Source organism: Mustelus asterias, chromosome 11, assembly GCF_964213995.1.
Source record: "Mustelus asterias chromosome 11, sMusAst1.hap1.1, whole genome shotgun sequence".
Lineage (NCBI taxonomy): Eukaryota > Metazoa > Chordata > Chondrichthyes > Carcharhiniformes > Triakidae > Mustelus > Mustelus asterias.
In genome coordinates, this window is record NC_135811.1 from 34,059,084 (window position 1) to 34,084,450 (window position 25,367).

A 25,367-nucleotide genomic window follows, 5' to 3' on the forward strand; every position below is an offset into this window, starting at 1 on the left:
CTACAAAACATTAATGCACTATTTAACCTCTCAATGTGTTTAATTTCTATAATGCAAACTGTTGTATTGGTTAAACATCTGGTGGTAAGAGCTTGATGAATTTTATTTCTCAAGCTAAACTCTCGAAGATAATGACATTATCAAGCCATTGCCGAACAAGTAGGCAGAGCAATTAACCTAAGCATGAAATTACTGTCTAAATTTTAATCAGAAGCAGGTCTTGATGAGCCAGAAATTATATTTTAATATAATTGCATTGCATTGATTTTATACATGAGGTAAAGAGGGAAAGTTAATCAGTGGGACCCGATCTTAAGTAGGCTCTGCTGTATTAATGTTTTAACGCTCTTTTCAAATGATAAAATAGTGTGCATTGGGTAAAAATATACATGCTTGCACCTTTTGCAGGGGAATGTTCCTCTGGAAGCCACATATGTATTAGAGCAGGTGGCCTCTACCCCGAAAGAACAAAACCTGACTACTTTTTTGAATGAAGGGGAAAACAGTCAGGTATGGTGAAGATGACCATTTCCAAGTAATTCCCTAAACGAAGAAAACTTTTATAATAGGCCCCAATTGGCTTTTTAATAAATCAAATTGGTATTGTTAAGTTTGTTGCAATTTTCCTTGATATCTGCTTATGTTCAAGTTCCTTTCTTCACTACTCTATTTTAATAATAAATATCTTTAATAATTTGTCTCTCTTTCCAAAGGGACTTAAAAATGATTTTGTCAGGAATATTCTTTGGACTTTTGAAGATATTCACATGCTTGTGGGTTCGAATATGCCTATTTTTGGTGGCGGAAAATATCCAGCTGTAAGCTTAAGACTCAGGTAAGCCTTTTCTTTGTGCAGTCTCAAAGGTGCTTTCTTATATACGTTTTGTGCCCTCTTCCTGTTCTGAAGGCATTGGTTCCTTGCTGACTATAATTTCATAGGTTGTATTTGTTACCTTGCCCCGGTGGTGTTTTTGTTTGTGATTCAGTGTTATGGTAGCAGGCTATTCACTCCAGTGACTCTTTTGAGTCAGTGACTGCATCCCCCCCCTCACCCACCCACCACAATCACATCTGCTGAGGGTGATTGTAATGGCTCAACTAGAGCCATAACTGGAAACTGCTAATTGAAGTTTGGGCCTCGAACCTTCTTGGACTTTCCAGCAAGACTTGTAAGCAGTTATTTGTATGTATTAAGTCACTAGACATAAACAGATTAAGACAATCTAGCACAGTCAAAACTTTGTCCCAAGTGCAATTTAATACAAATGTTACTACGTTGGTTAACTGCAAAGTTTGAGGGAATGTTGAATTACTTTTAAACAAAAACAGATTTTAATTTGTTCTGTTGTGTGCGTGATTGCCAACTATACTTGATCTTGACTGACAGTAAATCTATCTAGTTCCATAATTATTTTCAGAGATATTTTAAGGAGCTGTAACCATTCACAAAAAAATCCAAGTTAAAACTAGTGCATTCGGTATCGGTTAAAAGCAAAATGTACAAGAACTACTCATATGTAAAAGTTACTTCTGAAAAACATGGCTTATGTTCTAGACTTTAAATTTGTGGTTTCCAAGGGACAAATTTCTACTGTGAAACGTACATTACTATTATCTAAGATCCTGCAAAGAGCACATGAATGAATGGCCACATAATACTTCTGTTGTTGCAAGGCGAACGGTGACTTGGACACACACAAATTCCAGCATCTAACACAGTGAGCTCTTTTACTTCACATGTGCACTTGCAGACAGGTTTAATGTTTCATTCAAAAGATGGTACATCCAACAGAGGGAGTATGTCGTTGAAATGTCAGCTTCGACTGTGTTTAAATCCACAAGCCTTTTTTGTTACTGAAGAAATTAGTATGGTCTTGTAAGGTTCAGGATCTAACAGTATGGTAACTATGTCAGTGTACTGTTGTCCTTGCTCCATATGTAACTAGGAATGAAAGCCATTTCTTTAAAAAAAAAATCCAAATTAAATATTTTTTTCTTTCCTGCTAAAAATATTTTCATGCCAAGATGACCTACACGAATATAAATAATCATCCTGGCTACTTAGTTCTGTTTTCCAACAAAGACTTTGCAATGCCTGAAGCCATGACTGGCTATAGCTCTCACAAAAGGTATTTGTAGCTGTTAGAAAACCACAGCATCTCGTCATCTCTAAAGACGTACTGATGGCAGAAATCAAATTCCAAGGAAATGCAAAAAGGTCCCTGGCCAATGGAGGGTATCTGTCTGCGAGGACAAAAGAATCCTGAAACCTTTGGCGAACCTGTTAATGGATGTAACATCAGGAATATACTTCCTTTGCCCAAACCAAGGGGAAGTAGTTGTTTTCATGTCATATGACCCCTTCCAAGGTGCTCGTGCCTGTAATATTGCCTTGTGATGCTGAGAGTCAGTCTGCTATCTTCCACCAGCCAAACAGCAGAACCAGACCTCCGTCCAGCTTTAAATTGCTTGCCTCTCAGCCACACAGTTTCTACTGGAGTACCAGTACCTACTCCAAGGCTAATTCATCCTTGCTTCTAAGCATCATGGAAGTCAGCACCACTGGAAAAGTGGATTACCCCACATCAGTTTAAGTCGGCTAACCTCTCTGAAGGAATACACCATTGGATTTTTGATTCTGGGCACGCGTGAAACAATAATTCTTATTTTGTCTGTGATGATTGCTCTGTACTTCTTTCCCCTATCCTTTTTATTGTGTGAATGTTTGATACCCCTCTTGTGTTTCGAACATGTAAGATAAACTAACACTGATTTTACCATATCTCGAGTTTGCTGTAAGGTTATTAATAGAGGATTAGATCTCTCCAAAACTGAAGGGTTGGAGAAAATACGCCATCACTTAAAGGGGAAATCAGAAACACCTTTCTGTTTATTTACTTGTGGAAACTGGTAAATATTGACTTTAAAGCTCTCTTTATATGAGCTTTAGATGTTAAAGCAGAGGGAATAGTGAACATGCAGTTCGTAGGAGTCAGTGAAGCAGAATGTATGGTTGGAGAAAATCTTTTGAATGTGCGGTCATGGGGAGATTTGAAGGCAAGTGCAATAACTTTGATATGAATTCGGGGGATAGTGCAGTTAGCCAAGCATGGAAATGATAGTTATGTGGGACTTTATATTTATAATCGGATGGAAGTTGAGTCAGAGTTCTCGGTTGTATGATGATTTATGAAATGGGAAGCTAGTGAAGGAAGCATTTACAAAAACAATCGGTGATATGCTGAAAGATGAGCAGTATGCTAGATGTGGATGTTTGGTTTTGGCAATGAACTGCACAGAGTGCAAAATGTTAGCTTAGTTCAACAGAATGCCTAGATGATGCATCATTGAATTTAGCCTGAGGAAGCAACCAAGAAAGTTAATGAATCAGAGCCAGAAGCATTTAGTTGCTGACGGGAGCTGAATAGAAAGACTTTGAATTTGTAAATTAAGAGTCATCATGGGCTGATTTTGGATAGGTTGGTAGTATGGCAAAGGCTTGAAGTCAGTAGTGGTAACAGAGAAGTAGAGTGAGGTACTGCTCATACAGTTAAACAAAAAAGTTAGAATTTATGTAATGCTTACTTTAGTTCCAGAGTTTTAATGTTTTGATGGCTGGGGAGAGAGGGAGGAAATTGTACTGAAAAGTTGTTGGAAGAATTGAAACATAGCCAGAAGCTTCGCTGAAAACACACAGATTCTGAAAAGGCTTATGAAAGGTTTGACAATAGGAAAAATGTAGCAAGCACACATGTTTCAGAAGAGAATTCCTGAGTGTGGGGGTATGATGGTTGAAGGCTTTGCTGGCAGATCTAGAGCAGCAGAGCTAGAGCACAGTAGACAGTTTAAAAAATAGGCACAAATTGGGTCATCAGAGTTGGAGGAGATTGGCTAAGTGAGTACTTGACGAGAGATAAAGCTGTGTATCGTTTTCATTGGTGACCTTTTTTTGAAGTGAGGGCTACTGTCACTGCAAGTATTTAAGCTTTGTAAGTTTAAAGTTTAGGGTTAAACAGAACACCAGATTTATGTTTCATTCGGTTTAACCCAAATGAAAAACCTAGGGAGGAAGTTGGAATTAGGAACCAAGGTGCAAAGTCTCTGGCAGGAACCAAATAGGAGAGCTTATGCTAGAGAATGTTCTGGTTCATCCATGATCTGATATAAGCATTTATAAAGTCCTGTTAACCCATGAAATCTATCACCTTATCTGCCTTAAAAGATAAACTTGCTGTGCACTGCATTTCAGTTTTTATCAATTGCCATTGACTTTGTGAGCAAAAATTGTTCAGTCTTGCAAACTTCTGACATTTTGTTTCTTTTTTTTAGAGATAGCAACAAACCAATTAACATATTGACAGGAATTGACTATTGGCTAGACAATCTAATGTGCAATGTTCCAGAACTTGTCATGTGCTTTCATGTTAATGGAATTGTACAGGTAAAAAGATGTTTAGTTTTTAATGTTTTGGGTTTGATTTTTTAAAAAAAACCTTTTTAGTAGCTCAACTCCTTAATATATGTTCATTTTATTGTTTAATCTAATCAACTTTAAAAAGCAGAAATGCAGTTATTTACCTTCCTACTAGTCAGGCCGATGAGGATCTTAAAATTCTAATAACCTTTATTTATGGTGATTTGAGCTCTCCAAACATAAGCGTTGCATTTTGTCATGAACTTTGGCACTCTAGCATTTGGGAATTATTTATCTGCAGATTTTGAAACTTCTCCCACTACCTTTAGTTGTTTAAGTGATTGATAACAAATGGGGATTTTAAACCCTGAATTATTGATCACAGGGCTTGAAAGCAAATTTAGAATTCTAGGCGCATCTTCGAAATGTTCCTTCCCCTCTCATTCCAAATTAATACATTTTCTCAGGCATTGGGATGTTCAGATATGGACTCCTTTGGGAAATTATGAAATTTTTGTATTTTTTCTTATTTGTTTAATAACCAAAAGGGAAAGATCTAGATGACATTTAGATTTACAATAAACTAGCTCGTCCCAGCTTCCTGAAAGGCTACATCAAAGGTTAATCGACCTTCTTCAAACTCATCCTCCTGCCCTGGTTCATAGAAACACCACGCCCTATCAAGACTCAGTTCGGAAATACCACCCCATCCAACCCAAATGGCTTATAAAGGCATTCAATCCACCGTTAAATGCTCTGGGGTACGTTAATTTGTCCAAAGTAGGCTGCACAAAAGATCAAATAATTTCAAATGTATGTTCTGTCAATGCAAATAGTTCCCACGATTTTTGTACTTGTTTTTAAAAAGAATTTCACTGGAAGCTGGTCGAGGTCGCAAAATTGGCCACGCTCCCCAAATCTAATTAATCGTCATCGCGAGTTTCCACTAAGTATTTCAAGTTTACACTTCTGTTTAAGAAGGCTCTTTTTAAAAAAAAACTCTCTTGGTTTGAAAGGCACTAATAGATTCAATAGATTTTAAATATTAAAATATATTTAATTTGCTAAAAATACTATACACCAATAGAACTTTTCATTAGTTCAGATAGTTTTTCTAAGTCATTTTCATTCTTTAAAAATCATCACAAGTGATGAACTAAACATTCATTAAAAATGAAATAAAGGAAAATGCTGGAAAATCTCATTTGCTCAGGCAGCATCTATGGAGAGAAAAACACAGTTAACATGTCAGCCTGACCTATTAAAAATGTTTATTTTTTGTAATAAATCCATTTTCAGTTGCATTAATAAAATCATTCAAATATTCAAGGAATATTTTTTAATGAAAGGAGAAAGAAAACAATAGTTACATTATAAGACATTGCCCAATTGCACTGGTTCATGGAAAATCTTTTATGCATATAAGTGAGCAGAAACTTAAGTCATAAAGGCAATTTGGAAAACTAGCTTTGAGTGCAATTTGCACTCTGTGTTTGAAGTGGAAACTTTACCCCACTGTTGACCTGCTCCTGTCAGTTTGTGCTGGCAGTCTTCTCTCCCTTTTTCCCAAATGTGATTCTTGTCTCTTCCCATCATTCGTGTAATTTGCATTTCCAGTTCCCATGCATTCACCCCACTTCAAGCTAACATTTTTACCCCATCTCCTCTTCCACTCATGCTCTTGTCTTATTTCTATCTCCCTCACCCTATTAATGCTGGCATACATACTTTCCTCTTCATCACCAAAAACACTGTTTCTGACAGCTATTTATTTTATCTGCTGTTCTTTGTGATTCACATTGATGTACACTGGATTAGAATCCTCATTCTTCTGTGAGTTCTTGCGCAGTGTATGGCTGTTTTTAACTGTGTTGGGACAGAAAAGAAATAGGATGACAGAGGATGAATGTAGTGCATGCTGATTTTCATCTGGAGATGGGTACAATGCCTCCAAAATTGCTGATTGTCAAAAACAGATGGATGCATGAATGCATGTTTCTCCTTGTAGATAAAATTATACAGTAGTCAGCTTAAATGCATTTCTGTTTAAAATTAGTATTTTCAATATAATGTAGTAACATCAAAGGTTCAATTTGCTATTCCAATTTACAATTTTTGTTGTAATTGACATGTTTTACATAGCGATATGAAATGATAAAGACAGAAGACATCCCTAATTTGGATAATTCCAGTTTCTCCACAAAAGTGGTAAAGGATATTGCTCAGAATATTCTTTCATTTTTAAAGGCAAACTGTACTAAAGAAGGACATACATATTGGCTTTTTAAAGGTAAGCAATATATTGCATTAGAATTCTGATCTTTAAAGCAATGTTATGAAAGTAGGTTTATTTCAAGAGATATACTGATTTATATAGTACAGTTGCCTTTTATTTAACTGCTTTTCAGCTGTATTGGTCATTAACAATAGTCCACACGTTAGAGTGTGGTTAGATTGCTTCAGAGGCATCATTCTGCATAAAGGGAAAAAATAAGGAGGGAAACCTCCACGACCAACCACACAAATCAATTATGGTCTTTTGTAAATAATGCTATCCTGTTGTCAGTGAATAATTCATGTTTTAACTTGCATCCCTGACTATTCTTCACTTTATTTTATAATGCAGTTGTTTCTTACTGCTGTTAAGTTGCATTCGCATTTTATTGTATAATAATTGCACCTTTTTTTCAAGTTGGTGGATGAGAAGACATAGTTTTATCTACCTCACAACTACTTCATCTGGCTCTGAAAAATTGCTTTTAACATTAACACTAAATTTATTTCTTCCATTTTTAGAAAAATGACCTTGGATTTGTTAGTTAGATTTAAGATTGGATTTTTAAAAATTGAATTTTAGTCATGCCAGATTCACAAGCCAGTTAAGGCCCCTCTTCAAAGTCTGGTTTGCAGTACTTTAAAATTGTTACAGGTGTAGTTGTCTTTTTATATCTTATGTGTTAAGAACTCTGCTGATGCTATCTGCAAGAATGTCTCAAAACCCGAAGGATAGCTTGAAAAACTGGTTCTTAGTGCTGTATATTTGTTTGGTAAATGTGAAGACCAATGTACAACCCAGTGAGGAACCAGCCCAATCTTGTGTAAACAATTAATAAAAAAGCTAAGAAAAAGACACGACAGGAAGAACTAACATACACTATGACAATTAAGTATATTAATAACTAAAAACCTCATTTTATCTGAGATGATCTCTCGTTCCCAAAATATACCCACATTCCCTGAACGCACCTAAGACACCCCGTTTCCCAAACAACATCCACTTTAGTACCCCCATAAGTCAAATCCAGCTCATGGTTATCACACAATACAGTTTAGATGACCAAGTCTGGAAAAAGTCTTGCTGGTTCAGAGAAGGTATGAAACTATATCTTTTAGAGGAGGATATCTGCCTTCTTTGCTGGCTCTAAATGTTAGATGGAACAGGGCTCTGATCATAGATGGAACTGGCCTCTCTGAAGATTTTGTCCTGTCTGACTGTTGTATGGAAAGCCAGCCTCCTTCCCAAATGAGGATGCTAGCACTATTCATGTAGTGTATTTTGACTGTGTGAAAGTTTTTGATAGAATCCCGCATAGATTTCCAAGTTTGCTGACGACAGAATTTGGTGGATAGTGTACTATTCAGCCACTTTGATATGCCATTCTGTAGATTTGGCCATCTAACTATCAAATTCCTTACCGTTGGAATTTATCATTTGTATATAGCCCCACTGATTTCTGGTAAAGAAAGTTTCTGATATGACAATTCTCACCTCAATTCCTCTAGACACCTGCTAAATCCTGTTTCTTGTTGTTATTTTGTTTTCATCTCAAGTTCACTGTTAACCTTATTAATTTCCAAATTCCTAACACATGCGGCTTATGATTCTACAATGGTTACTGTCTTTGTTTCTTCCAGCAAGTGGAAGTGATATTGTAAAACTCTATGATCTGACAACACTTTGTGAAGAAGCAACTGAAGACAAATACCAAAACCCTTTCACGATGCCTGTTGCTGTCCTACTGTATAAGTAAGTTTTCTAAACAAATCAGTAGAGAGAATCGTTTTCTCTTTTTTCGCATTTTTTCCCAGTAGTATACAACTAAGATAGCCAATAGGAGGAATTAGAAGGATGGTAACTTGGATCAGCAACCGTCATGTAAATTATCCCCCTTTTATACATGTATGAAATAGTAGGTGAAGTGACCATAACAAGTTTACAGCATACAAGAGGGTAATGTGGCCCATTGTTTCTCTCCTAGCTCTTTTAAATTGAATTCTATGACCATATTTATTTATATATAAACAATATCATTTTATATTTATGGAGATAATGAACTAATGTTTAAAATTGTGTTTATCCTTTCAGCCAGAATGTGTTTTTTTATATACCGTGATTTCTTTTTGACTCTGGCAGAGCAACCCATCATTATTAACAAAAAAAGTCTGTTCCGTCAGGCATGGATCTAGTTAATTAAAATGTTGCCAGTGTTTTTTTTTATTCTTTGTGTCACTGGCAAGGCCTACATGTGTTACCCATCCCTAATTGCCCTTGAATTGAACATTTCAGAGACAACCACATTGCTGTGGGTCTGGAGTTACATGTAGGCCAGACCAGGTAAGGATGGTAGATTTCCTTCCATAAAGGATCTTAGTAAACCAGATGGCTTTTATGACAATCAATAATAATTTCAGTCACCATTACTGAGACCAGCTTTATATTGCAGATTTATTAATTGATTCAAATTCCATCAGCTGCCAAGATGTGATTTGAACCCTTGTCCCCAGAGCATTTGTCTGGATCTCTGGAATACTAGTCCAATGACACTACCATTGTGCTGCCATATCTCTCACTTGTCACCTGGCCACCTCGTGTCATCATATTTTGTTGCTGAAAATGCTTTGAGGACATCCCTAAAAGTGTTTCTGCTGTCCTCCTGGGACCGAGTTTCAAGTGGAGGAGTTGCTTCGGGAGTCTGCTGTCAGGCGTACAAACTATATATCCTGGCCACTGATTTTGAATGATTACTGCCTCGATACTGGGCAAATTGATCTGGGAGAAGATGCTACTGTTGGACAGTCTTTCTTGCCTCTGGATTTGGATGATTGTGCAAAGGCATCACAGGTGGTACTTTTCTGGTGCTTTGAGGTGTCTGATGTAATTCCTCATAATCCCTCATCAGGGAAGAAGAGCATATGCAATGAAACCTCAGAGAGGCTGTGATTGTGACTAAATTCAAAAGGGAGATCAGGTCACTGGGGTTACAGAGCTGCTTCCTTGATGTCTACCCCAGGGAATATCATTGAAACAATTCTTCTCAATTGCCTCCTCCCCTTGGCCGAAGAATTTTTTCACAGTTGCAGAGCAGATTTTGTTCATTGAAAGGCACCATGGACAGGATCTTCACTGCGTGGATAATTCAAGAAAAGTGTTAAGAAAAGCAGCAACTGCCCTACATGGCTTTTTTGATCTTGCAAAAACCTTGATTCCGTGAATTGCAAAGGCTTATAGAGTATCCTTCTCAAATTTGGCAGCATCCCCTGCCCACCGCACAATTAAATGCAAGCTGTGATCTTCACCAACAGAATCACCACAACCCTATCTCAATGAAAATTGGGGTCAAACAAGGCCATGTCATTGCATCAATTTTCTTCTCCATTATCCTCGCAATACTGCATCTCACCTCCAGCAACTTGTCTACATGTGTGGCATTAATCTACAGAACAGATGGGAAACTGCAACCTATCCAAAACTAAATCCACTCCAAGCAATTCAATCATGACTAACAAAGTAAATTAAAGATAATAGATCAAAAGAGGAATAAAGTTGCTGGAAAAAGTAGAAAGCCTGAGGATTAGGAGTAGTTTAGAGTCCAGCAAAGGAGGACCAAGAAATTGATTAAAATGGGAAAAATAGAATATGAGAGTATACTTGCAAGGAACATAAAAGCAGATTGTATAAACTTCCATGAGTACACAAAAAATAAAATTACTCTCGTTCTACCTTCACGAAAGATGCAAATAACTTTCAGAAATACTAGACAAGTAAGAGTCTACTGAGAAGGATGAATTGAAAGAAATTAGTATGACTTTTTAAAAAAATTGCTGGAGAAATTAATGGGATTTGAAAGCTGCCCCCCCGCGGCAGGTTGGAGGGTGGTAAATGTAACCCCAGTATTTGTAAAAGGAGGGAGTGTGAAAACAAGGAATTGCAGACCAGTTAGCCTAACATCAGGGGTAGGGAAAATGCTAGCGGCTATTAGAAAGGATCTGATGACAGGAAATTTGAAAATATCAATGGGATTTTGACATGGATTTATGAAAGGGAAATCAAATCTACTGTTAAGATTTTTGAGGATGTAATGAGTAAAATATGTGAGGGAGAAGCAGTGGATGTAGTGTACTTTGACTGTCTGAAAGTTTTTGATAGAGTCCCACATAGACTTCCAAGTTTGCTGACGACACAATTTGGTGCGAATGTGAGTGCTTAGTGGGAATGAGTGGTGAGGACAATGTTAAGAGGCTTCAAGATGACTTAGACAAATTATGTGAGTGAGCAGATAAATGGCAGTTACAGTATAACATGCTGTAATGAAGGGATTGGAATTTTGGTTGCTAAATTTGCTGATGACAAAGATAGGTCGGAAAGTAAACTGAAGAGGACATAAGGAGACTACAAAGAGATATAGGTTAAGTGAATGGGCAAAGATCTGGCAAACATTGTGGGAAAATGCAAAATTATTCATTTTGGCCGGAAGAATAAGAAAGAAGCTTATTATCTAAATGGTGAGTGATTGCAGAAAGATTCCGGAGGTCTGGGTGTTCTAGAGCATGAATCTCAAAAGACTAATATGCAGGTAGAGCAATTAATTAGGAAAGCTCATAGAATGTTTTTTATTGAGAAGAATTGATTACAAAAGTAGGGAGGTTATGTTTCGCTTGTACAGGGCAATGGTGAAACCAAATCTGGAGTATCGTATACAGTATTGGTCTGATTATTTAAGGAAATATATAAATGCATTAGTAGTTCAGAGAAGGTTTAGTAGTGGGCAGGTTGTCTTATGAGGAAAGGTTATAGAGGTTAGGTTTGTAGCCACTGCAGTTTAAAAGAGGAAGAGGCAACTTGATTATCATCTTTAAGATCCTGCGAACTCTTGGTGGGTGAACATGGAAAGGATGTTTCTTCTTTTTGGAGAATCTAAAACTAGGGGTCATTGTTTAGAAATAAGGGGTCACTCATTTAAGACCGAGATGAGGAGAATTTTTTTCTGTGAGATTCATGAGTCTTTGGAACTCTCTTCCTCATAAGGCAGTGGAAGCAGAGCCTTTGAATATTTTTAAGACAGAGCTGGAGAGATTCTTGGTTAACAAGGGTGTGAAAAGGTATCATGGTTAGGCAGGAATGTGGAGTTGAGGTTCCAATCAGATCAGCTACAATCATATTGAATGGTGGATCAGGCTTGAGGTTCTGAGTGGCCTAATTCATATGTTTGTATGTTCGTATGTGATGTGGATAAGTGTGAAGTTATCCACTTTGGTAGGATGGCAGTGTATTATTTAAATGGTGATAAATTGGGGAAATGTTAAAGTACAAAGGGACCTGGGTGTCCTTGTACACGAATCACTAAAAACAAGCATGTTAAGAAGACAAATCATATGTTAATCCTTATAGCAAGAGGACGTCAGTACAGGAGCAAGGATGTCTTACAGTGGCTGTACAGGGCCTTGGTGAGCTCACACCTGGAGTAGTGTGTGCAGCTTTGTTTTCCTTATCTAAGAAAGGATATACTTATGATGGAGGGAGTGCAATGGCCAGGCATGTATTCACTGGAGTTTAGAAAAATGAGAGGGTATCTCATGAAATTTATGAAATTCTGACAGGGCTTAGAGCAAAGGGTCACTGTCTTACTTTACAGGATAGGCCATGTGCAAGTGAGATGAGGAGAAACATCTTCACTGAGGGAGTTAAACCTGTATTAAATTCTCTACCACAGAAGGCTGTGGAGGTCAAGTCACTGAATATATGTAAGAAGAAAATAGATTTTTGGACTAAATGCATCAAAGGGTGTGGGGAGAGCAGGAACGTGGTATTTGAAATAGTGGACCAGCCATGGTCATATTTGAAGGGCTGAATGACCGACTCTTGCACTTATTAATGTTTCTATATTTCCAAACTCGAATGAGTTTGTGTGTAGATGACACTTGTGTGTGTGCTCACTGAAAAACCGAATTCGAGGTCATTGTCAACTCCTCTGAAGCATTTGAGAAAATGAGCTTTTCAAATTTAAAATATTGCTCCATTGTTCTCATCACTAGTTTATATTACCTAAATATCCTAATCAGTGTGTTTAAAATCTTTGAACTACACATTTAGAAACATTAACATAAATCTTGTAAGTTTTGATGACTGTTCACCAAACAAGTTGTCTTGCACTTCACTATGGAAATCTTGATTGTAACCAACTACACCCTTGTGCTTGTTAATATCAATTTTTTAGTTGCGTTAGAAAAAGAAATTGGCCGGGATTCTCCCCCAAAAATTCTAAGTGCTGAATTTGCATAAAAACTGGAGTAAATCCCATTGGTTTTTTAGCGAGATTTTCAAAATGTATCTCCCTCTCTCTGTGCAGTACAGAGTGCCTCAGCGTGAATCATGATAAAAATCCAGGGCCTATTTCCGCTGGAGAGGCCAGCAGCATAGTGCTGAGTGGACCACTGAACATGCACCGATCTGTCAGAGTGGAGATCGGTGCATATGCAGTAGCCCCGCACTGCCAGGCACACACACAGACAGGCAGACACACACACACACACCCCTCCCCCGCAGTGCAGATCTCCCGATCGGGAGCTGACAATGCCTGAAATCCGGCGGCTGGAGATGCACGGAGTCTGTGGCGCCCAGCAGGGAGCCCGCTAAACAGCCTCCGCTTATGTCTCCTGGCCCGCTGCGCTGATAGAGGAACTCAGCAGGCTGGAAGAATTGCCCCCAATTGTGTTCCTTATGAAAATCTATACAGGGAACATCTCCGGAGTCAGTTTTGGTTTTGGACAGCACAGATATTCGGGTTCACCACAACAATTTAGCTTGTAAACTTTAATAACATTGCAAAGATGCAAATCAAATGTATATATTTGTAGCTTTTGATTTGGTTTCTACATTTTGGAGAGAATATCGTATCTTTCCTCATCTAAAGCAGCTTCCAGTTATCTCATCTGGTTTGTTGATGCCTTTAAAATCATAGAAACCCTACAGTACAGAAAGAGGCCATTCGGCCCATCGAGTCTGCACCGACCACAATCCCACCCAGGCCCTACCCCCATATCCCTACATATTTTACCCGCTAATCCCTCTAATCTACACATCCCAGGACACTAAGGGGCAATTTTAGCATGGCCAATCAACCTAACCCGCACATCTTTGGACTGTGGGAGGAAACCGGAGCACCCGGAGGAAACCCACGTAGACACGAGGAGAATGTGCAAACTCCGCACAGACAGTGACCCAAGCCGGGAATCGAACCCAGGTCCCTGGAGCTGTGAAGCAGCAGTGCTAACCACTGCGCTACCGTGCTGCCCTAAAATGCAAAGCTAAATACTGACTCCTCAAATGGGTAATGTCTTTTACTTAAAAGGTCAAGTTATTTGAATTTAAAGGCAAAAATAAAGTCTCTGTGGGAAAAAAGAAGAGGGAGTGGATGAAGATTAAAAGTGAGTTGAGTAATGGTGGGGAGGGGTGAATGTAAGGTTTGAATAGGTAGTAGAAAGGATAGATAGTGGGAAATTGAAGGGCAGATATTGCAAAGGTAGCCAGTAATTAAGTGGCACATGAGCCATATGGGAAAGATTTGCTGAGAATCAAGCTCTTCCTATTTTCTTCCCACAAGTCTCCAAGGGAAAATGCTGCTTGCCGCCTTTGGTGGCCCCTTCCCCTACTTTGCCCTGTTGTTCAACATCTTGCACACAAAAGGGGAACAAAAGGTAAAAGATAGAGTAATTTTGGAAGGAATATAGAAATAGGAGAGAAGGGGAGAGATACAGACAAAGGTATGTCCATAATCTCAAACCCGTGTGCAGTACTGAAGGAAAAAAGATTTGTTGCAAAATACTTAAGACAATATTGAAATAATTTAAAGTTTATATCTGGTTATATATAAAGTCCTCACATCCTTGTGTTGATATGTGCTGTGTTTTACAGGGTTGCTAGCAACATGATGATGAAGAAAGTTCAGAATAGGAAACATTATGGGATCATAAGGACCCTCTTGTTAAATTGTATTAAAATACTGGACAAAGAAAGGCATCCCCAGGTACAAACTACATCGGTTATGGATTGTTTCATTCTATGCAGGAGCAGCAGTAATTGGGCATTGCAAGCTCTTAAATTGTATTTTGCAATTTCTAATTATTTATCACATGAATTAATTTAACACCTTTATATTTTCACAGAAAAACTGCCAAATGTTTAAATTTTCTTGGTCCATTACGTATAGTAAGCTTTATTTTCATTATGCAGTTGCGTGGAAATTCCAGATTTCTGATATAATTTGGTTGATGGTCATACTCTTAATTATCAAACCCCAAAATCTTTATTAAAACCTTTATTTGGAAGTTTAAACATGATTGAGTCCAGTACTCACTAATCTATGTTATAACCCTAGAAAATAAGAAATTGGCTAGCTAAAGTTTGATTGTACCTTGGAACTACTCACAGATGGCTAGTGTCATTATTTCCTTTTCTAAAATAATTATTTTACAAGTTCTAAATATTTACACATGTTGATATTTTTGATGAATTACACTTCCTTATACTCTTGTAATTTAAAAAAATTGTCAAAAAGCTGTAGAGTGGTATGTAGTGCCATTTACAAAATATTCTGGATGATGGGTTGCAAATAATTGATATTTATCCTAGATTTGAGTACTTTGCTTAATACGCAAACACATTTCTGTACAAGTTCATCACTAACTAATTGTGCAATTGCAATCTTACAGTTTGTGCAGATTATTGCTTCAGCCAACTACATGATCTCAGAACTTTTCCAACTAGATGAACCACCAAAACAAGATGAAAACGGATCAAATCTGAATGAGAATTCTGATAGTTATAGTGAAGATGAGGATCTTCCAGAGGACAGTGATGAAAATGGTTCTTTCAGCAATGGCTCTGATCCTTCCGATGATAGCAAAGCAGTTGCTGTCATTAAATCTGTTGGAGAGTTGTCTGAACCTGAAAAGTATAAGTCGATACACCAGATAAGGGTATGAGTTCATCTTTATCAAGTTTGGTCTTGGCAAATGTATATTCCAAGTCTAATAAATGTTATATAATATAAATGATAGATTTGTCAAATTGTTCAGTTAAGTTTGTCAATAATCTACATTTGTATCCCATTCTCGATTTAAGTATAGAAATTTATATCAGCAGGCTTGGGTGTTCTCAGAATAGATTTGTTTACAGTGGGGACAGTAATCTGAAGCTGGGAAAATTAAGGGAGATTGCTTTGAGTAACTGAACTTAAATAAAATATGAATGTCTTACACTCAACTTTTTTTTTTAAAGCCCAGCTGTGCTTTTCCAGTTTGTCATGATACAGAGGAGCGATGTAGAGTTGTTCTCAATTACGCTCTGGAGGTAATCCATTAATATGCATTAGTTCATGATTTTATTTTGTACAAACATTAACATATTCTCACAATTGTTTTTACATAGCCTATGCTACACATTTTGCAATATTGCAGCAGATTATATATACCTTTAAAATGAGGTTCTTGATCGGGCCTATATTGTCCCGTCAGGGAGCTGTACTGGTATGAACTGTTACTTGTATGATGTATGGATTAAAATTTGTCATTAAGATGTGTACTTTTTTATAATTTTGCCAATTGATATTTTATGTCTTATGTTTTCTTTTTTAAAAATCACAAGTACAGCAATAAATTTGAACATTTTAGGCAGGATCTTTGTTACTGAGGCAGGTAGCATGAAGTTGGGAAGCTTCCAGGAAGTAGAACCCGTCGATGTAAAGAGCCCCATCATACGTAGTATTCGTCCTAGGGTGGGGACACGGCACATCGAATCAGACCTGCCAATCCCAGAAGCAGTTTGGAGGTGGCCACAGTAGCCATTGTAATTTTAAAAGCTGTTAGACCCTCTGGCCCTCACTCTTCACACCCTCACATCCCCCATCTCATGCCCCTCACCCAGTATACACTATGTACAGAGCCTATGAGCCTGATAATAAATGGCAATAAAAACAGCAATTCAGAAATCTTCCTTGAAAAGTGATGCATTTCTTGAATCTACAAAAGTGTCAAACAAACCAAGCCACTCATTGTATCAATAATAGAAGCTTTCCCTCACATCACACCACTTAATCGTGTCCAAGTAAAGGTACAGACATTGACAGGCAGAATAAGGTAAGACATTCAAATGGATTAACTCAGAAGGGGTTCTGCTTTAACATGTGGAAGTGGGTGAGAGAACAACAGAAGGGGCATGGGGTCATGGGTAAGAATTTTTAAACTTACCTTTCACATTTTTCCCAAATCCAGGCTGTGGTTCACAACACCTCTGACTGTGAAACGAGAGTCATTTAGAAGCTGACCTGACTCCACAAAAATTGTGGGGGAATTGGTGGCTCCACAATGGAGCCAGTCAGGAGTGAGGGGTGCAGGCTAGCAAAAGCTGCCAGTTGGTCAGCGGGGGAAGGATGCAGGCCAGCGAAAATTACCAGCTGGAGATAGGGGCAGGAAACCCGGAATCATATGCTGCTCACTGTTTTTTAAATGCTGACTGACTTACTGAATATCTGGACCTTTCTGTTATTAAATTATTTGTATATGCCTATTAGGTATTATTCTAGATTGAATGAATGCTGCAAACTCTGATTGACATTGATTGTGATTAGTGAGGTGCCTAGGAAAAGGTATATTTTGTCTGAATGTTGCATTTTGTCTGTAACTATTTCAACATAAAAATAAAGGCAAATTATTAAAGATCTTTATATGACCTTTGTGATTTGTCTTCACTACAAGAACTGTGGTTATGCTCAATTTAATTATGTTAGTTGTTTCCTTCAGGGGTTGAAGGCTGTTGATGGGAGTATTAAAAAAGAGAGTGATCTCCCAGCTGCTGATCCCAGTATTCCAATACCTCTGAAGTATGCGGATGAATCTGAATGCACAGGCCACAAAACTCTTAAGAAGCAGATTGCTTTGTTTTTAGATAAAGGTAATTGTTAAGAACCTCCAGCCTGAATACCACCTGCAATACTTAAATTGCTCAGTTTGTTTCACATTTTCTCAGTTGCGTGGTCATATATTTAGCCCTGTCATCTACTGATTCCTAAACCTTATTGAAAATATTTTAAAAAGACAATCCTTGCAACATTTATGACAAGCCAATGTTGTTTTAAAAGCTGTATCATTGCACAGTATTATCTTCCTATAATTCCAAATCCACTGTTGAAATGGAATTCAACATTATTGTCATAGTTCATACAAATATATTAATATTGCATGCAAAATGTTGCATTTTTATGTTTAATATGTACTTGTGTGGAGTGTTACATTTGAGTACATGTTACTTATATGCATGTGAACAATTTAAATTTAGCAATAAATATCGTGCTTAGATCATGCTCCATTGCAGACTGCTTTCTTGCGCAAGTTTACGCACTTTCTTGCTGCCATTAGAATGTGTTTTCAAATTGGGAAAAATTCATATTTTTGTGGCGGGGAAGTAATGCACCCATTTAAATTAATTTGTTTCAAATCCAGATAGTTTCTCCTGTGACCTGCTTAATTAAATGATTTTTTTTTTGCTTTTAAAATTCTTAACTTCTGCTAATAATTTGATCTGAATGTTTTTACTTTTCACAGTGGGTCCAACTCATAAAACAGTTAAGCTGCCGAGTCAATCTGGGATGATCCCAGATACATGGCAATATCAAATGAAATTGAATCTAATCTTTAAAGCTTCAAGAGCCTACTTTGTTCTATCTGATGCAGCTACAACTTTGCAAAAGTATGGTAGAGCACTAAGATATATTAAACTTGCTCTACAGTCTCTTGGTAAGTGGTTACATATTTATTGTTGCACATGTTCTGCTCTGTTGGAAAATGATTTTTTTAAAGAATTAATGTAACTACTTCAGTAAGTGGGTAGCAAGAGATTGGTGGATCCCATTGGGGATAAAGATGGTGATATATACTTGGAGGTTCAGGGCAAGGTAGGATATATAGAGTAATTTGTACTGCTGAGGAGTTGGTTGTTGACAAAATATCAGTAGAGGTAATGGATGGGTAAAAATTGATAGGATGTACTGGGAAGGTTGGCTGTGCTTAGAGTGGATAAGTTAATTGGTTTGGATTACTTGCATCCCAGGGTGCAAAGGGAAGCAGCAGGGAGATAACAGAAGGGCTTTTCTCATTTCCTGCAAAGACGTGTCAGTTCATATGCAACTTTGCATATGAACTGAGCTCATGTGGAAGCTTCTGGAACTGTTTTCTATTTGTTTAAAATGGACACTGATGAATTGTTAAGATTTCTGCCAAGGGATCAGGTGCCCTTTGCTTATTCAATACAGACCGGACCGTCTTATGAATGGTCTTCCTAAAAAGACTAAATACTCAATGCCCTTTACCTGTATTTGACCTCAGTTTATACAATTAATCCTTGCTGCTTATTGAGGATGGTGTAAGCAGAACAGTTAACGATTTCAAAAGAAAATTGCATCAGTATTTAAGGGAAATAAACTCCTAGAGCTATGGGAGTAAAGTGGAGGGGGAGAAAAAGATTCACTGGATTGCTCTTCAGAAAACCGGCATAGTCTAGATGGGCCACCTGTGCTACCGTGACAGAGCATTTGAAATCCCTTATGCCAGAATGTGTTATGCAGGGATATTCATTGCATACGTTAGAAAATTCATTCTAGGATTACAAATCTGATGGACAAGAAGTGTTTTTTTCTTACAATTTTTAACTTGAAACTTCTTGATCTTGAGAATTAAAGTGAAGTGCTAAAAAGTCAATCTTTCTCTTTATAGATAAAGTTAAATTATGTTAACTAAAACTATTAAATTAAAACATAATATTTTATTTGAGAGAGATTTGAGAAAATATGGTGTGATTGGGCAGGATTGGAATATTTAAACTTCATCTTTAATTTTGACTATTAGGATCTATATAGCACCCTTATTGTAGTAAAAAAAGATCCAAAGGCTGTTCGCAAGAACATTATAAAACACAGCATTACATTAAGTCACACTATTAGATTAGGTGATCAAAAACTTGAAGGAAAAAGTTTGAAGGAGTGCCTTAAAGAAGGAAAGTGAGGTAACAATGCCGAGAGATGTATGGGGTTATTCCAGATATAGGTAATTGAAGTCTCAGCCAACAATAGTAGAGTGATTAAACAGTCAGAATTAGAGGAGCACACACATCTTGTGAGTATTATCGGGCTGGAGGAGATTAAAGACATGGGAGTGCATGGAGGGATTTGAAAAAAAGGGTGAAAAATTAAAAATCAAGACATTGCTTGACCAGGAGCCATTATAGGACAGCGAGCACAGGAGACTTGCTGTGAGTTAAGACATGGGCAGTAGAGTTTTGGATAAAAGGTAGAATGTGGGAGACCAGCCAGGAGTGCACTAAAATAGTCAGAGAATTTTTAAAAAAGGCATAAAGTAAGGTTTCAACAGCTAATGAACAGAGGTGGGCAAAGTCAGGTGATGTTACAGAGGTGGCAATAGGCGGTCGTGGTACAAATATGATGTTGGAAACTCATTTCTGAATCAAATGTGACACTAAGGTTGCGAACAGACTGGCTTGCCTTCAGACTGTTTGCCAGAGAGAGGAATGGTGTAGGCAGTAAGGGAATGAAGGATGGAACTTCAGACATACCCATTTTAATTGGAGGAAATTTATCATCTAATACTGGATTGGCAGTCTGAGGTGGAGTTGCATGTTGTTAGTAAACGTGAAAACTAACTGTGCTTCTGGGTGATGTTGATGAGCAGCACCATGTAAATGAGAAATAAGAGGGGGCCAGGGATAGGTTCTTGGGGATACTAGAGGTAACAATGATGAAGCAGGAAGATAAACCATTGAAAGTGCTTCTCCAGCTGCTGTTAGATGTTAAGAATGAAACCAGATAGTGAAGTCCCAACCAGCTGGATGGTTATTGGAGAGGGTGTGGTCATCCATGTCAAAACCTGCAGATAGGTCAAGAAGGACAAGGGAATGTTTACTTTTGTCACAGCCACGTAGGATGTAATTTGTGACTTTGGTAAGAGCTGTTTCAGTACAGTGATGCCAATGAATGTACAATAAAATTGTATGTTGTTTGTGATGGACAGGACAGAGGGCATTCCCATATGTTCCACTAAAAGATACTGATCTGCCCACCGTGTTGAAAAAGGAAGCCTCTACTGTTTCTTGCCCTGTTGCCATTTTCATAGATAATAGATTGCTGATAGCAACAAAGGTCAAATATTGGCAATGCTGGATTGTTGGATTTAAATTCACAATTCATGGAATAAATTTAAACTATAGTTATGTTTAATTTCTCATATGTTTTAAATAAATACTTCCATTGCATAATTTGACAGTGCTGACCTTTTGATTTGATTTGTTATTGTCACATGTATTAACATACAGTGAAAAGTATTGTTTCTTGAACGCTATACAGACAAAGCATACCGTTCATAAAGAAGGAAACAAGAGAGTGAAGAATGTAGTGTTACAGTCATAGCTAGGGTGTAGAGAAAGATCAACTTAATGCAAGGTAGGTCCATTCAAAAGTCTGATGGCAGCAGGGAAGAAGCTGTTCTTGAGTTGGTTAGTACGCGACCTCAGACTTTTGTATCTTTTTCCCGACGGAAGAAGGTGGAAGAGACCATGTCCGGGGTGCGTGGGGTCCTTAATTATGCAGGCTGCTTTGCTGAGGCAACGGGAAGCGTAGACAGAGTCAATGGATGGGAGGCTGGTTTGCCTGATGGATTGGACTACATTCACGACCTTTTGTAGTTTCTTGTGGTCTTGGGCAGAGCAGGAACCATACCAAGTTGTGATGCAACCAGAAGGAATGCTTTCTATGATGCATCTGTAAATGTTGGTGAGAGTCGTAGCTAACGTGCCAAATTACCTTAGTCTCCTGAGAAAGTAGAGGCGTTGGTGGGCTTTCTTAACTATAGTGTCGGCACGGGGGGACCAGGACAGGTTGTTGGTGATCTCAACACCTAAAAACTTGAAGCTCTTTGACCCTTTCTACTTCGTCCCCATTGATGTAGACAGGGGTATGTTCTCCTCTACGCTGCCTGAAGTCCTTGACAATCTCCTTTGTTTTGTTGACATTGAGGGAGAGATTATTGTTGCCGCACCAGTTCATCAGATTCTCTATCTCATTCCTGTACTCTGTCTAATCATTGTTTGAGATCCGACCCACTACGGTGGTTCATCAGCAAACTTGAAAATCGAGTTGGAGGGGAATTTGGCCATATAGTCATAGGTTTCCTTGTGCACTGTTCCTGATCATTGGGACTAGACATTTAGTTAACATATTTAAACATATGTAGCTGCCAGCTCAATTATCAACTATTTAATGATTGAAGACCACTTCTCTTCATTTCCCTGCTCCAGTGGTGCTGTTTACTCACCTTTTCTTAGATTAAACTGAAATGGTGCTCTCTAACTTTGTATTAATTCAGTACCAGTTCTCCCCCTGTTAAGTTTCAGCTTTTTTTAAACTTAACCTGAAAAAGGTTTCTCCCCATTTGATTTCAGTCTCCAAGTCATCACTAAGGGAACAGCCTTTTTTATCTAATGAGCAAATAACCTTTTCTAATATACAAATCCTAGGAAATTCGATTCTAACATGCAAAAAAAAACTAAACATGGGTGGCACAGTGGTTAACACTGCTGCCTCACAGCACCAGGGACCCAGGTTTGATTCCAGCCTTGGGCGACTGCCTGTGTGGAGTTTGCACATCCTTCCCATTTTTCTGTGGGTTTCCTGTGGATGCTCTGGTTTCCTCCCAAAGATGTGTGGTGGCTATGAAAAATTGCCTCTTAATGTCAGGGGGATTAGCAGGGTAAATACATCATAGTTTAAATACTCATGTTTTAAAATGTAAAATAATAATTGTGCTGAATATGTTTGAGATTAGATTTTTCTCCGCTAAGGGTACTGATATTTGATATGCAATCTGAGGGTGTGTTTGTGAGATACTTTGATGCTGAGATCAGGCTTTACAGCTAGATGCATCATTCAGGTTTGGATAATGACAAACGGTCTCCTGGTTGACACGTTGAACAGTGGCGATTCAACAATGGGATAAGCCTGCTTGGCTAACAATGATAGCTTTAACATGAGCTGTAATTCTTCTAAAGAGGTTTCTGGGAGAAAAAAGAAAATCAACCTTTCATAATAAATAGAGCTAAAAAGGAAGTCTTCTAGTGGGATTTTGAAAAGTAAGCAAGTTACTCACTAACTATTTGTGCTTCAAGCAAATATTGCAAATCTGTCATGGATGCAGTGTTTCAGTGATTTTGCTATCATGCAGCAATGGGAAATTGGACTACAATGGGAATGATGGTAAATGTTAGAACATAATTTTCTGTATTTCACCCCACGTGCTGGACTACCTATGAACCATGTCACAGCAAATCTTCTAGGATATGTAGTAAAAGTAAAGTTTATTTATTAGTCACAAGTAAGGCTTACATTAACAATGCAATGAAGTTACTGTGAAATTCCCCATGTCACCATACTCCGGTGCAATGCACTAACAATAGTATTTCTAATACGAGCATATTGTCTTAACTTGTGTTTTTCCCTCCCTGTTGACAGATGCCTATTGCTGCCTTATTAACAATTTGTCACCTGAAGTCCTGTTCTTTCTTAGTCAATGTTTGACACTTAATGGTGACATTCAGTTAATGTTAGCTCAAAATGCCAATAATAGAGCAGCTTATCAAGAGGAATATAGCTATCAAACGAGAGAGGATCAAGAAATTTTGCATAGCCTCCACAGAGAGTCCAGTTGCCAAGGTTAGTTTTCATCTTTACTTTTTTGTATTGCAAAATTGTGCACTGAATAATTCAAGTCAGCATGCAATCATTTCTCCCAGGCAAAGCAGCAGATAGGATGGCTTTTGCATCCCTCTGCAGCAAAACCTGTGCAATTGCAAATCACTGCAGTACCTGTTGTTCCTCCATTACGTGTGCCTCTAAACAATGGCGTGTCAGTGAGAGCATGACTTACACCATCATTCCTTTCATTGACCAGAAATTCAGTCAAGTTTTCACTTTTGAAGCCACCCTTGAGACTTTCAAACCTTTGGCCTTAGAGCAAATGACTTGCAAATATTGACTGTCAAATTGCAGTATTCTATCTTGCATAGATTTGGATTTGTCAAGAATAAGTTGATACTTCCAACGTTCTCATGAAATGTAATTTGGGCTCTCTGTGTAGTGGATAAATCCACCATATGGCATAGCGTTGACCCAGAAAGGCCCAGGTTGTATTCCTGGTCTTTGCTCTTTTGGATCTCCATGTTGACAGTAATATTAGTACTACTGTTGACTACAGGGCTGGGCGAGGATATTTCCACTTGGATTATCATCCCGTAGCCTCTCCTCAGAATGTAATTGGGCCAAGATTATTTTTTTGCTCTTCTACTCTGTCAAGACACATACTGGAAGGAGCTTAGAATCATAGCTCAATATTTCACCATTGTTGGCTGAAGAGGGTTGGAGAATGTGGAGAGAACTGCGGGAACAAACAAATATCTGATCCAAACCATAATCTGTAGCAAGGTGGGGAAGAATGTTTCTAAAACTGATAATATTTGATTGTCTTTTGTCTAATTTCTTACATGCCCTCCCCTTCTCCCCAATCTGAGTGGTAACAGTGTCATTATTTTAGCTTTCAGCTGGGCCACAGAGCTTTATATGGACTTGGAATACCAACTTTCAGTTAGTTGCAAATGCTACGAGGCAGCAAATGAATTGCTACGTTCTTGTGATCAGAATGTTCATGTTATAGAGCAACAAACACAAGTGTTAAAACGATTAGGCAACAGCAGAAATGAGGTTGGAGTTTTCTATATGAATCAGGCTGCTGCTGTACAGACTGAGGGAGCAGGTAAGGACTTTTAACCTAAGAAGCTTGTTTACTATCTGTTCTTGTTCTGTAAACCTTTCTGATGAACTCCAAATTATCTGAAACAAACTTGTTGCTTCCTCGGGCAATAGGAAAATACAGCAAAAAATTTAAAAGTTCTTGGGGAAGTTGAGGTTGTATGTGTGAACATCTGCATGGCAGATGCAGTATAATGCGGATAAATGTGAGGGCGGCATGGTGACATAGTGGTTAGCACTGCTGCCTCATAGCTCTTGGAACCCGGGTATGATTCCCGGCTTGGGTCACTGACTGTGTGGAGTTTGCACGTTCTCCTTGTGTCTCCGTGGGTTTCCTCCGGGTGTTCTGGTTTCCTCCCACAGTCCAAAATGTGCGGGTTGGGTGGATTGGTCATGTTAAATTCATAGAATCATAGAATCCCTACAGTGCAGAAGGAGGCCATTCGGCCATCCACAACCCACCCAAGCCCTATTCCCGTAACCATATATATTTACCCTGCTAATCCCCTGACAGTAAGGTCAATTTAGCATGGCCAATCAACCTAACCCTTAATGTCAGGGGGGCTAGCTTGGGCAAATGCATGGGGTTATGGGGATAGGGCCTGGGTGAGATTGTGATCAGTGCAGACTCGATGGGCTGAATGGCCTCCTTCTACACTGTAGGATTCTATGATTCTATCCACTTTGATAGCAATAATAGGAAGACAGATTATTACTTGAATGGGTGTAAATTGAGAGAGATCGATACTCAATGAGACCTTGGAGTCCTCATGCATCAGTCACTGAAAGTAAGCATGCAGGTACAGCAGGCA

General features: G+C 38.2%; 1 protein-coding gene across 2 annotated transcripts in view; it reads left to right on the top strand.

Moving 5' to 3' along the window:
- The window catches only part of edrf1 (erythroid differentiation regulatory factor 1), a 73,229-nt gene that overhangs the window by 18,258 nt on the left and 29,604 nt on the right, over positions 1-25,367 (top strand). The window contains exons 7-18 of one of the 2 annotated variants that reach the window (XM_078223408.1): positions 409-510; positions 714-835; positions 4,330-4,441; positions 6,557-6,704; positions 8,330-8,441; positions 14,607-14,718; positions 15,404-15,670; positions 15,972-16,043; positions 17,492-17,642; positions 18,293-18,484; positions 23,263-23,463; positions 24,341-24,559. In XM_078223408.1, the coding sequence (XP_078079534.1) occupies positions 409-510; positions 714-835; positions 4,330-4,441; positions 6,557-6,704; positions 8,330-8,441; positions 14,607-14,718; positions 15,404-15,670; positions 15,972-16,043; positions 17,492-17,642; positions 18,293-18,484; positions 23,263-23,463; positions 24,341-24,559 (1,810 nt within the window). The remainder of the gene's footprint in view (positions 1-408; positions 511-713; positions 836-4,329; positions 4,442-6,556; positions 6,705-8,329; positions 8,442-14,606; positions 14,719-15,403; positions 15,671-15,971; positions 16,044-17,491; positions 17,643-18,292; positions 18,485-23,262; positions 23,464-24,340; positions 24,560-25,367) is intronic. The other variant, XM_078223407.1, reaches the window with a different exon arrangement.